Below are 15,231 nucleotides of genomic sequence, written 5' to 3' on the forward strand. Positions count from 1 at the left end.
GGTAAGTGATAATTTGCTTTCACGTTATTAAATTAGTTGCCTTGGGCAGTGAACTAATTATTTTCTAAGCAAACTTGCGAAGCAGAAACCGGCGCTGGATCGCTTACCTCGAACACACATTTACTTTATAACGGATCGGAAATTAACCTTCTTACAAGGCATAAAAAATTATTTCTCTTATTTTGACATTTACCAGCAGTTTAAACGTATAACAGCGATACCAGCCTAGGATGCTACACAAACCGATACTACTTACTGCCTGTCACTCTATAGTCAGGCATCGGTTTCGAGATTTTACAAAACGCCATCCCTCTAAGCACAAGTGTACAGTGATGTGAAACGCTTTTAGCAACAGACCAATACCAAAATAGAATGTGGATTTTCCAAATGGAAAGTGAATTTTCCCAGAATTAAATTATACACTCGCTGTAAAACTGTTCGCGCTACTAAAATTGGTAACAAAAAAGGGAAATAACAGCCGACTGTTTCTTACTAGACAATCGAATCTTGTTTGTATGAACCAATACTTTTTTGCTATTGGCCAGACAAATTCCTACTCGGTAATGTATATTGGGTGAAATTAATAGCACCACCCAATGGTACACTGGGTCATTTCGAAGGGGAATAATTAGAAAAAATAATAGCCACTGGGTAAATGGTTATACCATTATCAGAAAAATACAAATCGCTTCGGGAATAAATCATGGAAAGAATACAAACTCACGAACTTAAATTTAAGTACTGTATACTATAACCCTGACACAACCCGAACCCAAACGCTAAACCCCTAACATAAAAATGATGCAATTTTTAGAAAACGCTATCAACGTTGGTCGAAAATTCTCGACTCCTTGGACGATCACTAACTGCGTAGGTCGAGATAGCCACTTTCAATAAAAAATACGGTTTTGGGGGTCGGTCGGATATTAACAACTAAAGTATACATTTATATTTTTATTGCGTTGTATACGTTTAGCTTGTGAACATAGTAAAACTTGCTTACCTGCGCCAGGGGTGGGCACGTTGGAAAGGTCGGTGTCGCAGTCGTAAATGTTCACACTGTCTGATGTGTCGTCATCCAGGCCCATTCGTGACGTAGATGGACCAAGCTATAAGAGAAAGAGACATTTTACAATGTACGCATCGGTGTTATTACAATCAAACTGTAAGTGTTTGGGTTATTTTAAAACGTTTTATAGCAAGCAAAAGAACAACATTTTAGTCTGAGTGAAAAAAAAACCTAAAGCCTTAGGAACGTTCTGAATTCAAGGTTTGTCTAAATTGGCAGCTTTTTAGGTGAAATTAAAACTTAGGCTACGACCTATTATTTGCAGACCATTTTAACTCTTTTTTAAGGGCAGATAGGGCAATCCAATGCTAGTACTGTTTATTAACTTAGAGGGCGAATGCAATTGGAAAAAAGGTATCAATACAAAAATATTCATTGGTTCAATACACTAGATTGTAGAAGTTAAACTTATTAATGAAGTATTTAAAAGAGCAGTCTGTCCTAAGTAAACTGTTTCATATAAAGAACGTTCCGGGCGACAAAATTGGGGTGTTTCAAGGTCAACCTATAAATACATGCGATTACCAAAATCGTAAAACGCTTTTTATCGTTTTATGCCTGCACAGTGTACACAAGAACAAATCACGTATGTTTATTTGACAGTTGAAAGCTCACGACAAGCTTGTCTTTTTTGGCGACCAACGCATTGCATTTACTTAAATCTTAAGGGTTGACTGATTTCGGTTATTCGACGGACTAGATTTTGTTTTGTTTTGACAGAGCATATACGCAATTGAGCGAAGCCAAGCAATCTATAAATAGCATTTAGATTTGAAAGGGCAAAACTGTTTTGTTGGGAAGCTATTACTTTAGGTAGGTCACAATCTCACAGATCACAATTTTGGTTTGCAATTTACATAAAAAGTAGCATTAACAATGTTAAAAATCCTATACAGCCAAAAAAAGCTGAAGTTAAAAAATCTCTGACGCGTCACCAAAACACGATGACGTAATCAAAAAGAGGCGACAAGGACCGAAATATCACAACCGCTTAGCGGGTGTTTTACGCACTGAAGAAAAAAAATACAATCTTGCAGCCTATTGGCATCAGCAGCTTTAGCAAGTAAAAACATAGAGCGCGGACAGACGCGGAGCAGTCGTGCGTGTTGTCACGCATTAACGCTTCAACTTCCCACTTCGCCCGATCGGCCGCAAATAGCTCTCATATGTTGACGCACAAAATCGCGCTTCGCCCTTCCGGCGCACAACGTAACGGGCAGTGACGGCGCGCAATTTACCAGGAGGCTTCCAGCGTTTGGGAGAACGGAGACTTGAATTGGTAAACAAAGCGCGGTCACGACGCGCGGTTTCACGTCAAGGCTCCCAAACGAGGGGAGTAGTTTTGGCGGCCGTTTTGTTTATAAGCCTGTTCGAGTTGGCCGCCTAGAGTTCCCCTTAGATTGCTATTTGAATTTGAATAAGGTAGGTCGAGATTACATTTAAATAAGGTAAGTTGAACCCCTGTGGAGCCTTATCGAGTGAAGTCATGTTGCCAGGGCTAAAACCATTCCTGATGTATTAATGTGTTCACGGCCTCCTTCTTGGCCAATAGGAAGAGAACCCAATCCACAACCGACCTTCTTCACTCTATTTTCCCCCAGTTACATTTGTCATTGGTGGGCAAAACTGAAAAAAACAATATAAAGTGGGTTCCCCTTATTTCGTGTGATGAGATGGAGCGGACGTCGGACGCGTTCGGTGCTTTTTCGCATTGCAGCCGGGAAATTGGGGTTTTCTTCAAACTCGCGACAATGACGTTATTCACAGACGCGCCTTGCTCAAAAGATTTGCCTTCTAGATATTAACAAGTGATTTCTACTTTAAAATGGTGCGGGGATCTATTATTTTCGGCCTGCATTTGTGGATATTTTGTAAATAATATTTGGAATAAGGCAGCCTTAAAATATGTAAATTCCAAAACTGTTAAAAAGAGACGCGGTATTAAAAAAGTAACTGCTTTCAAGGGATAAACAAAATTTTGCCATTTGGGTTACAAATTGATATTAATAAAAAAGACGAAGGCAGTAAAACATAAAAATAATAAAAACCGCTGCTTTTTAATGCGACTAGAAAATGCTAAAAAGAATTAAAAATAACTAAAAAAGTAGGGGTACGCTTTATGGACGCTTACAGTGTTTTGTGATAAACTTAGAAAGCACCAAAAAACTCTCATAACTATAAAAAAACAGCTGCATGTAAAGTGATAATGTCAAATAAGTAGACGGCCAAAAACGAAGGACAGTAGTAAGGTTTAAAGGTGGTCGGAGGAGAGTGGCCACCCAGAATACAAGCAGGAATCCTGCGACCCGCAAAGAGATCCACAGGGCGGCAATTAAACTTGTGTAGCACGGGCGGTCGGGCGGGTCAGCAATCGTGCGCGATATTAACCGATCAAAAGCGCGTCGTCTGTCATGGGCGCGACAGCGCATGTCGACTGTGACGTCATACACACACACAAAATCCCCGTCGCTTCCTGTGTGGGGCGACAGCATAAGTGTGGGCTTGGACTATTAGATTATTTTCAGGCTTTTAAATAAGAATTGCCGAATCCGCGAAAATACTAATAAAACTAAATCCGAATTAGAATTTTATTTAATCATTTTACAATCGTTTTAAAATGAAATGACGATTCATTTTTATAAGAAGTTAGCGATAACGATGCGTACGCAAAACTTACAGCATGAAAGTTTGTTTCAAATAAAAACTTTGTTAGGAAATTAGTTTTCCATTGAACTTTCAAATTAGATTAGAACCCTAGTTGAAACTAGAATTAAAATTAAGAACATTTTCATGTAACTAGAACTAGTTGGTTATCCAAGTTTGAAAAAAAACCTAACGACGCGCATTTTCAACAATGCGAAAAGTCCCTTTGGGCCACGCGAAAGATGATCAGGCCTCTGCAACGCGGAAGTTATTCGGTCTCTGTGGGCCTAAAATTGGCCACTTTTAAGAAACCTGGCTGCCCTTTTCAACATTTTAAAAGTTGTCCGGCTGGTCAGACTACTGACTCTTGTAAAATAAGAATGCTTTGTTTTTTTACCAATTTTTTTCGGGCATATTTATTTTCCTTTGACAACAAATATTTGATAAAAATCTTGAGCAATTTGTCACAACTCGCCAGTTTATACATCCAATTCGGATATCCGCCAATTTTGCAGCTCAAAAGTGGTTAAAAAGGACCCATTTTTTTATAACAAGCCAGAGGCCGGAATAGAACAGAGCCGCGTTTAAAATTACGGGACCGGGACCTTTAAAAGTGGCCACGTAACCCGATTCGAAGTGTTTTGTAGATTCGGGCTTTGAAAGTCGCTTTTGGAATGAGGGGCTTTTCACTGTGTCCAATAAACGCAATGAGGTGGCAAAATGATCAAAGGGCCCTGTTCTTTGCTTTGAGCTAAATATCTAAGGGTTTATTTTGGTGTAATTTAAAAGGAGAACTGTGAATTTCCCTAGCGGAGAGCACACGTGTATAGCTATTTACCAAAAATGGTATTTCCCGCTTTGAATATGTTACAATTTGTTACAACCACCTTTCCAATGAATTGAGGCGAGGTAAACCTATTTTACACGTTTATTTGCGCTTAAATCGCATGTTCAGCCTTGAACGCACAAAGGCCAAGGGCAAAGACGCATAAAAGACCGGTAAATTCGAACAATAACAAAACCGGTTGTCGTTTGTTAGGTCACAATCGCCTGCTGCAGCACTTCAAATAAAACACGACAAGAGCACGTGTTATACTGCGCACGGTTCGGCGCGGATTCGAAAAAGTTGTTTGTATGTGTCACCGCAAACTGTTGCGCTATTTCTGGTGGGAAATACCCTGCCGTTTAGTTGTTACTTATTTTGCTGATTCTGTTTAGCTGAAAACAACAAAACACGACAATTTATATACGTGCGCAAAAGATTTCTATTTTTACAGCCTGGTAATAACGTTAAACCAGTTATGACAACTAGGTCCCATGACCATGTTGGGGTCTGTTTACATTTGAATTTGGTAAGACTGCCAGAATATTTTCAACCATGATTTTGAAGCAATTTTGAAAGCGATTGTTTAAGACCAATTTAAATTTTGCTTTATCGTGGTACAGAATAAAAAAAGACAACTGTTTTTCCCTCAACGATATGACCGTTTATGTTGGCCACAGTGACATGTAATACTAACACCTACAGAAGCATATCCCGAACACTAAATAGATTTGGCATTCTGAAGAAACAAACCTGGGTGTAACATGCTTCCTTTAGTAAGGTAGTTGTGTAAAAACCAAGACTATTGCCGAAGTTAAGTCACATATTTGGATACATTTTGATGCTGGTTCGTATTGCTAGATTCACAAACCTTGTGTTTTTTCGCACGAGCGCCCATATTGTTTCTCTTTTGGAAATCAGTTGAAAAAAAAAGAAAAAAAAGCACGTTCTCGGCAATTTCAGAGTAAGTTGAACTAAGTGTTGCTTATATATGGTTTAATCGTGTGCCGTTTTCAAAAAATGTACCGAGGTATTTGACGTAAAATTGGTAAAAAAGCTGATGAGTTTAAAGAAACTCAACGGCGGCCAAATTCCTTATAGAGTGACAGATAGAAAGCACCATCCAGACAAAGATTCAAATAGAGAGTCATGAATAATCCGGGTTTGTTTTCAATGTTCAATCTGTGATTTACGTTACACGTCAGTTCAGTGGTTCTCAACGGGGGGCGGCGGCATCCTGGAGTGCCATTTCTAATGCCCAAGGGTGCCGAGAGAAGAATCCTAAGAATCTGATTTTTGCCCAACTCTCACAACTTTTTGTGTAGGATTAAAGTGAAATAAATTCAATTAACACTTGCTACGTTGTTTAGAGTTGTTGTGTGTTGTTTCAGTTCCGTTTGTTGTGACATTCTAGTGATTTACCAACGGAAAAATCTTGTAGGGGTGCCGCAATCTATTATTGTTTCTGAGGGGTGATGCAAGCCATAAAAGGTTGAGAACCACTGCGTTAGTTCAACAAGCCCTTATAAATTTGCTTCCCTAAAAAATTATTATTCAAAAGCTGTTCGGGTTAGTCTGCAATAGGCAATCCGCAATCTGCTTCACATAACACGTTAGGCCTAGACGTCGGTATGAGTTTCGCCGAAAGGTTAAGAAAGCATGAAATATACGAGTTTAAGAGCGGGACGCGCCGTTTGCCGTAATACGTGCGCGGTTTCCAGCGCCTTTTACAAAGTAGGGTGATTATCGCTCATGATCCGGCCCTTTCGTCGCGCCGACCCGTCATTTCCAGCGTTTAGGGCAAATTACATCCGCGCTTCAGCCACGTCAGGTCAAGGCAAGAGATATTTTCACAAAATCCGAGTACTTCCTACACCAGCCCTGGAGATTTAAACTTTAGCGCCAAGGGTGATATTTCAGTTGTTTGGGTTGTTATTTGCGTCGTGTAATTGTTTATTTATGTTGCTTTTAAGGGATTTCTTTTAAGACTAAATATGTCCGATAACATCGGATCATCTCCGATACACGATCTATATTAGCACTAGCAGTATCAGTACTCTTCTGATACCAGGGTCATATAGGTTCCGAACATATACCAAATTGATATGGGCATTCGAGACATACTTTTCAATCCAACACAACGATTTCTACCTTGAATTAGAAATATTTTTTTAAATGCAAGTTTACAATTAAAAGGTAACTAAGCTTCATTATGCCGAAGCAATGTTTTGTCTAATAATCTGATATTCAACCTTCAAAAGTGGTAATTTTATCAATCTACTTGCTTAAGAAAAGCAATGGCGGCATTTGGCATCGGCTCAGACGGTCGTACTTTTTGTCTCAAATAATAGTTTTCGATATCGGAATGAAATCTCAAGTATTAAACATCCCTCTATCAAGGACGCAAGGACTTACCCTCGAAATAGCGACGGCGTAATAAGACCCGTAGTGTATTGTACAGCTTCGCTGGGAAACCACTTTCGTTACAAGGGGCTTTCAATAGCGTTTCGATTAACGTAATTTTGTTTGCGGGTATCGTTTTTGCTTTTTGCTAAATCCGAGCGTTTGGTTTGGTGCGCGCAATTTACATAGTAAACTATATTTTCCCCGAAGCGGTCATAAAGATGAGATTTGTTAATAAAAATAATGTTGTACAACTATGAAACGAAGAAAATATCGATTTTTGTAGCAAATGGCTTTATAATAAACAGAGGAGAAACACTTCTATTGCATGTGCTTAATTTTTAAATATATGTAACAGCTCGCTGTAAATTTTCGTTTGAATAAATTTTCTTTAAATTAAACAAGCAAGATTGGTGCAATACTGGAGCAGATTGTCTTTTAAGAGTGACCAGTGATAAACCTCAAAGCCAACAAGGTAATTGGGCCCCTGGGAGCACTCACTTAACTTAAATCACTCTTCATCGCGTATCAATTAATCCACTTTATGATCAAGGAAGCTGTCGGTTTCGCTTGCACACAGCGCACGATTTCGGCTGACGTCATCTGTCTAGCAATCAGCCGTTTTGCGTTGCACTCTTTAAAAGGCCGGGTCAGTTTTACCACCCGATTGCTTACCTTTTAACAGTCCTACACAACTCAAACTTACAAGGACAAGAACCAGAAAAAAATGGCTCGTTTATAACGTTGCTGTAAACCGCTCCAACTTGTATACAATGCGATATAATCATAGGAGATGCCGCCGAATTAGATAAAACCTGAATATGTTGACTAAAGTTGCCCTTAAGTGAACATATATCAAACCCTCACTTGTTAAATTAAACTATGCCAAGCAATGTTATTACAACGTGGGATGCATAAGGCAAAAGGGTGGCGCGTCCGCCGGTCGTATTTTGCAATCTATCTTTAGTGATTTTTAGCGGTGCACCTCGAGAGATTGAAGAGTATTCCGTGAAACTCTTTGCCAATTTGGACAATAAATTATGTGTCTTGCAAATTGCCACACAACTAAGTATTTAAGACTTGAATGCACCCTTATCTAAAACAAAATTAAAATCGTAAATTACTATATCGTTGTTTTGTAAATAGTGTGCCGCAAAATATTTTAGATTTTTGTGCTGCAAGCCAAAAAGTTGGAGAACCACTGCCTTAAACAATGCTGATTAAAAAGCTGATTGTAAGCGGATGTGAATAGGCAAGATAAAACTTAAAACGCGTCGTTGACAGTTCTATACATAAAAGAATAAATTCAAGGCGCGATTTATAGGCAAACTACCTCGATAAAGTCAATCTAAAAATCTTAATTCCTTGTAAAAAAAATTCTATTATTATGGCAAGCAGTATAGGCTTCGATTCGGCCTTGTAAGTCGCAAGTGAGTGAAATTAAGACAAGGCCCCGCACACAATGCGAGATTTTAGGCGACCTATTGCCACGGGCGTTTCTGTTTCGCAAGTTGTAGGTAGGGGACGACAGCAATTTCGCTCAAACCTCCATGCAAGGGTTAATGGAGGCATTTCCAACACGCCAAAAGTGGAACCGAGTAGTTCAACTTAAAAGCCTACTGAAGTACAGATACTAGCACTTGACCTTGGGTATCGGCTCGTGTATGATATTATCAGACATCCCTAATAACAATTTGATATTTCTGATCGGCGTTTTGCAAAGAACAAGCGCATTCCTCAAATTAACAGACAAACCACAAAAATAGAACAAAGGAGTAAAGCCAAAATGAGAAACAAACAACATCGTAAAGCTATGCCGTTTAAGTGTTAAGCTATCTTTGACTTTGATAAAATCAAAATGGAAAACACATAAGCACTGATACCACATTTGTATCGGCCAAAGACAGCATTCTTGACTTCTCCAAAACCTACATGCCAGCCTACACGTAACCTGTTCTACCCTAGTTGCCAAGATGGAAAAATTGGGACAGAACAGCTTTAGTATAATATCAGTTAATCGACTTGAAAATTTTATTTAATTTACCTAGGTTTTTGCATAATAGTGGTGTAGTTGCAACCATTGTTAGAACATAAAAATATAGTCCCTTGATGGTAATAACGACCGGCCTTCGCCCATTAAACAGACCAACCGCCGAATCTATTGATTTTTAAACAAACACAGATGATCAATCGATGTCTTAACTTTGACACAGTTTAGGCGACCCTTAAATTTTAATATAAGTAGCACACAAACGGCTTTTAAAAGGCTTTTGGTTTTCGTTTGGTAACGAAAATCGCGCAGTATTTGTTAAGCTTAATCGGCCACGACAACTAACTTTTGGTGCTAAAAAATTTAAAATCTTTGCATGTTTAAATCCATTTTGAATGGCAATTATGCAGTTTTGTGTTTTGGACTGCTTTTTACCTCAAACGCTTGGTTTATCTCAACAAGCACAAACAAATTGCCAATAGTACTAAGAATTTTACAGTGTTTCGAAAGTGTATTAAAGAAAACAGTGTGAAATTGACAAATGAGCTTCTTTAAAAATCCTGTTAAAAGTTAATAATGTGTGGTATATGATGAGCCACTCTATTTACACACTTTTGCCAGCCTTTAAAAGCAGGCGCAAGATTCGTGATTTTCGGTGTTGAAAATAGCCGCATTAACATGGAGGAAGCAGAATGAGGCGATTTTCTGAAATTTGGAAGCGCGCAACTGATTTTCGTATCAGTGAGATAATCTAGTCTAGGAAACAACAACCACACAGAAATTGCAAACAAGGAAGATTTTCTCTTTAGGCTGTCAACAAATAGGGGCTCATTTTGGGTAAATATTTGGCAAACACCTTCCGGTGTCGAAAACGGCCCCCTTTATCTACGTTTGTTTGTTTTCTTGTGACGACGGAAACGTACATTAATTTATGCATTTTTTTTAACAATTTTAATGCAGTTGTGTATACTGTGTATTCGTTTTATTTTAGTGAGACATCGCGTCTGAACGTTACATTGTTGGACGTGGAGTGGAAAAAAGGGTAAAAAAAGAAAGTTTTGTAATAGATTTAACCGCCTTTTTAATATGCTGACTAGCCACTGATTATACAAGGGTTTTTTTATTTTACTAATTAGTCCGGACAACTAAGCATAACATTAAACATTTTTTTCAAGACGCTGAAACTTTAATAGCAATTTAGCATTTTTACCATAAATTTTCTGTTTTATAACCTATTAATAAAAATAAAGCTTATCCAAAAAAATGTTCAATTAAAACATATAAACTTTCTTTCTTTTTTTTAAATATCTGCTTTGGAAAGTAATGGTTGGTAGTTAGATAATTACCAATATCAGCCCATTTTGGTTATCAAGTCAATTATTTTTTTATTTGTTTATTTTTTAAAAGTAAGTTAACAAAAGACTAATATCATTTAAATTGGCTCTTTACAAGTAATTAAATAACATTTGTTACTTTGGTATTTTGGATAATTACACTCCCACTGAATACACATACCTACAAATATGCATTTAAATAACAAATCTTACCATGTTGATATCGAGAGGGGAAGACTGATCAGTTTCAAGTTGCTTTACTTTGTCTTTGGCTTCTTGTAAGTTCTTTTGCAGCTCGTCATTGTGCCTTTGCAGCGCCGTAACCGTGCTGAGCAAATATTGCAGGTGGATCTGAGTTGAGCCCTCCATGTGCTTCTGTATACCCAGCCGGGATAGCTGCGAAAATCGCACAAAAACGAGCAAATATTAATGCCTATATTGGAATGAAATGGTATTTTCTTAAGTTTTGTAATACACTTTGAAGCTTTTTTATCATCGATGCTGGAACAAAATCCAAATAAATGGGGATACAAAAAAAAGTATCAATACTAAACAGAAAGAGATAAGTTTGGTATTGATGTGCAGTCTAAACAATGAGAGTTTTTGTGATAAGGATCAATTTTTTATGAACATTTTGCTCTGGTAATATGAAATGTTTAAACAAAGCATTATACACTACTTTTGCTGATTAATCAACACAAGCATGTATAATCTGCATATAGTTAAACACCACGTGCAGAACACGTAAAATAACCAACTAAAAATGAAATCACAACATACCATAGTTCGAACATTTGAAGTCAAAACTTTAAGGAAAAGTATAATGAGCAATATATTCTTCAGACCCAAAATAATTCATATTGAGAAATAAATTATTGATAACCTTGCAATATAAGTTTGTGCCAGAACCATAAAACGATAGTGATACAGGAGCTTATTTGCATCCAAACTCAAAGTTTGTATGTAAATTAGGCCACAGGAAAAAATATTGTGCCAGGCGGTTTCACACCAGAAGGACCATCTGGGCCCACCAGTGTATTAGAGTTATGTGCATTATATTCAAGAAAATGCAAAGTATAAACACTATAGTGAAATGGTTACAGCATGTGTGTAAGGGTTACTCATTTTACATTCTAAGAAATAAATCAGATCATCAGTGAATGTATTATAAGCTGCAACATGGAAATAATATGGTACAACTTTGTGCCCTCTCCTTAATGGCTAGACAAGTAAACAGTTAGGATATTTATACACATAAAAACTGTTCATATATATATATATAGTAAACTGACCTTTTGGTGGCATCCGACTTTGTCAAAAACACATTTTATTGGAGCCTGGGGACATTCACCATTCACGTGCTGGTTAAGCTAAAATAAACAATAAAATTGCTTTATAACAAAGTTGCTGATAAACATTTGTTAACTGATTTAAAACAAAAACAAATATTGGACTGTATCATACCAGACTAGATTTGTATCTCTTAGTTTGTAATGTAAATTATATGCAAAACAGCCACCCAATAAAATTTAGGCTGCCTAGAGGAAAATACTTCCGGTCATACAGCAGGAAAACAGTCCATGTTGCACACAGCAAATAATTTCCTGTTATATGCTATGACCAACCAAAAATCCTCTATGAATTCCAAAACACTGATATTGCAAATGACAAAAAGAAGTGTTCTAATTCTGAGTATTGCAATTGTACTAACAAATTTGTACCGATATTCGTTAGGTTTTCTGGTGTTTAATTTAACAAAGAATTTAAAGACCCGTGCATAAATAAGTTTTCTTTTTAAGTTTACTTACCCTAAACCTCTTGATCTGATGTTTACAGTGTGGGCACTCAACAGGTTGATGTTGTTTACAATCTTCCTCGTGGTCCTAAATTAAAGTGAAATAAAGATTTAGCACAGAGGCCACACAGCAAAAAACACATCAATTAATGGTGATGATACTGACGCAAGTTGTGTTATAATATTAATTAATATAAAACAGAATACTGGAAGAAAATTGATAAAACCTATAAAAATAAAAAAAGTGTGTAATAGTTTTTAAGCATCGACCATCACACTCTAATGTTATCTAATTTACATATTAGAAAAATCATTTAGTGGTAAAGCATAACAAATATTTTTTCAACAGCATGTATGCTCAAAATGTTTTTTAGCTAATCATTTAATTAACCAGGCCATACTGGACTCAAATTTCTTTAAAATAATTATGAAATAGCAACATTTCAGTAAAAGCCAAACATTCCAGTTAAGTAATGTAATTATATAATTCAACTTGTCAAGCGTGGATTGATGCAATTTGCTCACCTTTTGGGAGTTGAAGGGAAATTCCTGGTTGCAAATGGCGCAGGTGACAGGTCGAAGCGGACACCGGTTTTGCTCGTGAGCAACCTTTTCGTCGGGGCTGAGCAACTCACCGCAGTTAAAGCGGCACAACACTTTTCGAAAGGGGCACATTTCAAGGTGGGGCTGCAAACAGTCAAAATTGAATAGGTTAAAAAAATTTTCTTGTTTAAATAAAAAAAAAAAACAATACAAAATAAAAAGAAAACAACTATAAACATAAAAAATTATACAAATTTTTTTCAAGTAGTGTGTATGCTTTGAAGCATAAGGCTGGAGGTTGTAGTTCGGTGTAGAATAAATGTTAAATTCAGCACAGAAGTAGGTAGCAATTTGTAAACATGGGGAATGAATCTATATTCATTTATACATCCATGTATACAGGTTTCACATTAAAAAATATAACAAAAAAAACATTACCTGTATGTTTCTCAGTTCGGTTGTTACTTGGCAGCCAGGGTGTGTGCATTTCACCCTCAGGTCTAAAACTTCGCGATGAGCCGATCTGTCCTGAAATAACTGCTTCGAAGATAATGCCATTTGATCAACTGGACATCTGGCTTTTTTCCTGAAATCAAAAATTGAGGCTTTAAAAAGTTGTATTTTATTAATTTTTTTTGCCCAATAATAGGTTTTTCTAAGAAATATAATCAAATACTGTTAAATTGTGACTGATTCTATCCCTTTCTACATCAAAAATGACTAACCGCAACTAATTGCTTTTATTTTTTAAATGAAATCACAAACAAACAAGTACTGATAAACAAAACTGGTGAAACCCAGTAGTAAATAAAGTAGTGCTCTTACTTGATGCAGCGTAAAATGCAGAGATGACAGAATCGGTGTCCACAGCCTGTTTGAACAGGGTCTCGTAGCGCCAACAGACATATCGGACACATGTACTTGTTGTCCAGGGTGGGAATAAACTCATAATCATAACCTGTGCAACAATAATTATGTGCTGTTTTAAATTTGCTTTAATTTAAACTATACAACTTACCTTGACATACATGTATATAGTTATACAGGGAATAATGTTTAACATGGCAATTTTAGTACATCAAACGTCGCCATTGAATTTCCCAGAAATAAAGCGGATGATTTTACCAAAATAGTATACTAGATAAACTACCAAACATTTCTGTTTATTAAAGTAGAAAGTCAAATATCATAGATAAATAACACAAAACATATTTCAAGTTACACAACTGCTTTTTGTAATTAAAAATTTATTATACAGATAGATTTCTTCAGTTCACATTTTTAAAGCCCAAATAATACCTTGAACAATTTTTAGGTTTCTTACCAACAGTGCCGTCATCAGCAAATCCGTTTACATCATTTGTATGCACATCAGGCGATGATAAGGGGGATGCCAAATCTGGCGCCGTAAATGCCAATTTAAGCGACATGTTTACTTTGCACTGAACCATCTACCAATTTCAAATTTACATGCTAATCCAAATCAATATTTCTCGACACCTAATGACTGACATCTGCTAGAGTTTAACAACACATGTTCAATGTAAAACAGAGTGTACAAATTAAACAGGTCTGATAATACAACAAAAGCCGTTAATTGATGCCAAGAAGAACCAAAACTCCTGTGAAACTAGGATGGTAACCTGATATCAGTTTAACTGGCGCTGGTCTAAAAGATATCAAAACAATCAAACAATTATTAAAACTACACACAATATTTGGGTTAGGGTGCGGGTTAGCGTCTGGGTTTGGGTGGGTCATGCATTATTATTTAAATAATACTTGACCCACCCAAACCCAAGCACCAACTAACCTGTACCATAAACCTATTAATTTGAATTGTGGTAGGATTATAGACCAGCACCAATATACATTTTATGTATGGTTTGACCACCCTCAGTGTGTTTTACATTCAAAAGGGAAACACGTTTAATCATCAGACAATAAAACTAACATTCTTTTTTACTTAGTTTTAAGAAATCCGATGGGACGCCAGTAATTTTGCCCAAAACATCGGGTATTGAAATAAAATACACAGTAATAGACATCCACACCACTACTAAATAAAAACTAGACTGGATTTCATTACTTGACATACTATCATGACGTTAGTTGCCTCCTACGCTGATAAATCTGCAACGTAGTCTTGATATTTTTAAATATAGGATTAGTAGAGTACGCCTTTAATATTTACGTTGCAATAGGTTCCACTCACTAACTAAATCCCACTTAGTGCTAACAATAAAGGTCAACTGTTTTCGTGATTAATCGAATTCTTGGAAATGCTGGAACCTGAAACTAAACTGCGTTGGCTTGTCATGTTTTGAAAGACAGCTGATAAGTATTTAAATGTTTGCTAGCGTCAGTACGCGCGAAGCTACATTAACCTATCGCAAACTAATGTTGTTACTATGAGCTAAAGAATTCCCTTTTTCTAAAACTTTGCATGCACAAATTTGCTCAACAGCGCCATTGAGCGCCTGTAGTATTTTGGACATTTTGTTCGGATTGAACTACGGCCATACTTTGAACAGCATGACCGGCTGTGTCGCTCAAGCTGTCATTTGATTTCCCACCGTGTGTTGTAAATTCGTTCATCATTTTCCGATTTTCCATTCGTTTAATTATTCG

The 15,231-nt window shown here is 36.8% G+C and overlaps 1 protein-coding gene across 1 annotated transcript in view; it reads right to left on the reverse strand.

Moving 5' to 3' along the window:
* LOC146167053 (TNF receptor-associated factor 6-like) overlaps positions 1 to 14,109 on the reverse strand; it is a 33,940-nt gene extending 19,831 nt beyond the window's left edge. Inside the window, exons 1-8 of the mRNA XM_083380404.1 lie at positions 13,925 to 14,109; positions 13,426 to 13,558; positions 13,039 to 13,186; positions 12,583 to 12,744; positions 12,071 to 12,145; positions 11,555 to 11,632; positions 10,476 to 10,658; positions 1,004 to 1,109 (exon numbers count right to left, since the gene is read on the reverse strand). Coding sequence (XP_083236530.1) covers positions 1,004 to 1,109; positions 10,476 to 10,658; positions 11,555 to 11,632; positions 12,071 to 12,145; positions 12,583 to 12,744; positions 13,039 to 13,186; positions 13,426 to 13,558; positions 13,925 to 14,051 — 1,012 coding nt within the window. The 5' untranslated portion in view covers positions 14,052 to 14,109. The remainder of the gene's footprint in view (positions 1 to 1,003; positions 1,110 to 10,475; positions 10,659 to 11,554; positions 11,633 to 12,070; positions 12,146 to 12,582; positions 12,745 to 13,038; positions 13,187 to 13,425; positions 13,559 to 13,924) is intronic.
* Positions 14,110 to 15,231: the final 1,122 nt, after the last annotated feature.

This window comes from Ascidiella aspersa, chromosome 1 (genome assembly GCF_963924565.1).
Source record: "Ascidiella aspersa chromosome 1, kaAscAspe10.2, whole genome shotgun sequence".
In the NCBI taxonomy this organism is placed as follows: domain Eukaryota; kingdom Metazoa; phylum Chordata; class Ascidiacea; order Phlebobranchia; family Ascidiidae; genus Ascidiella; species Ascidiella aspersa.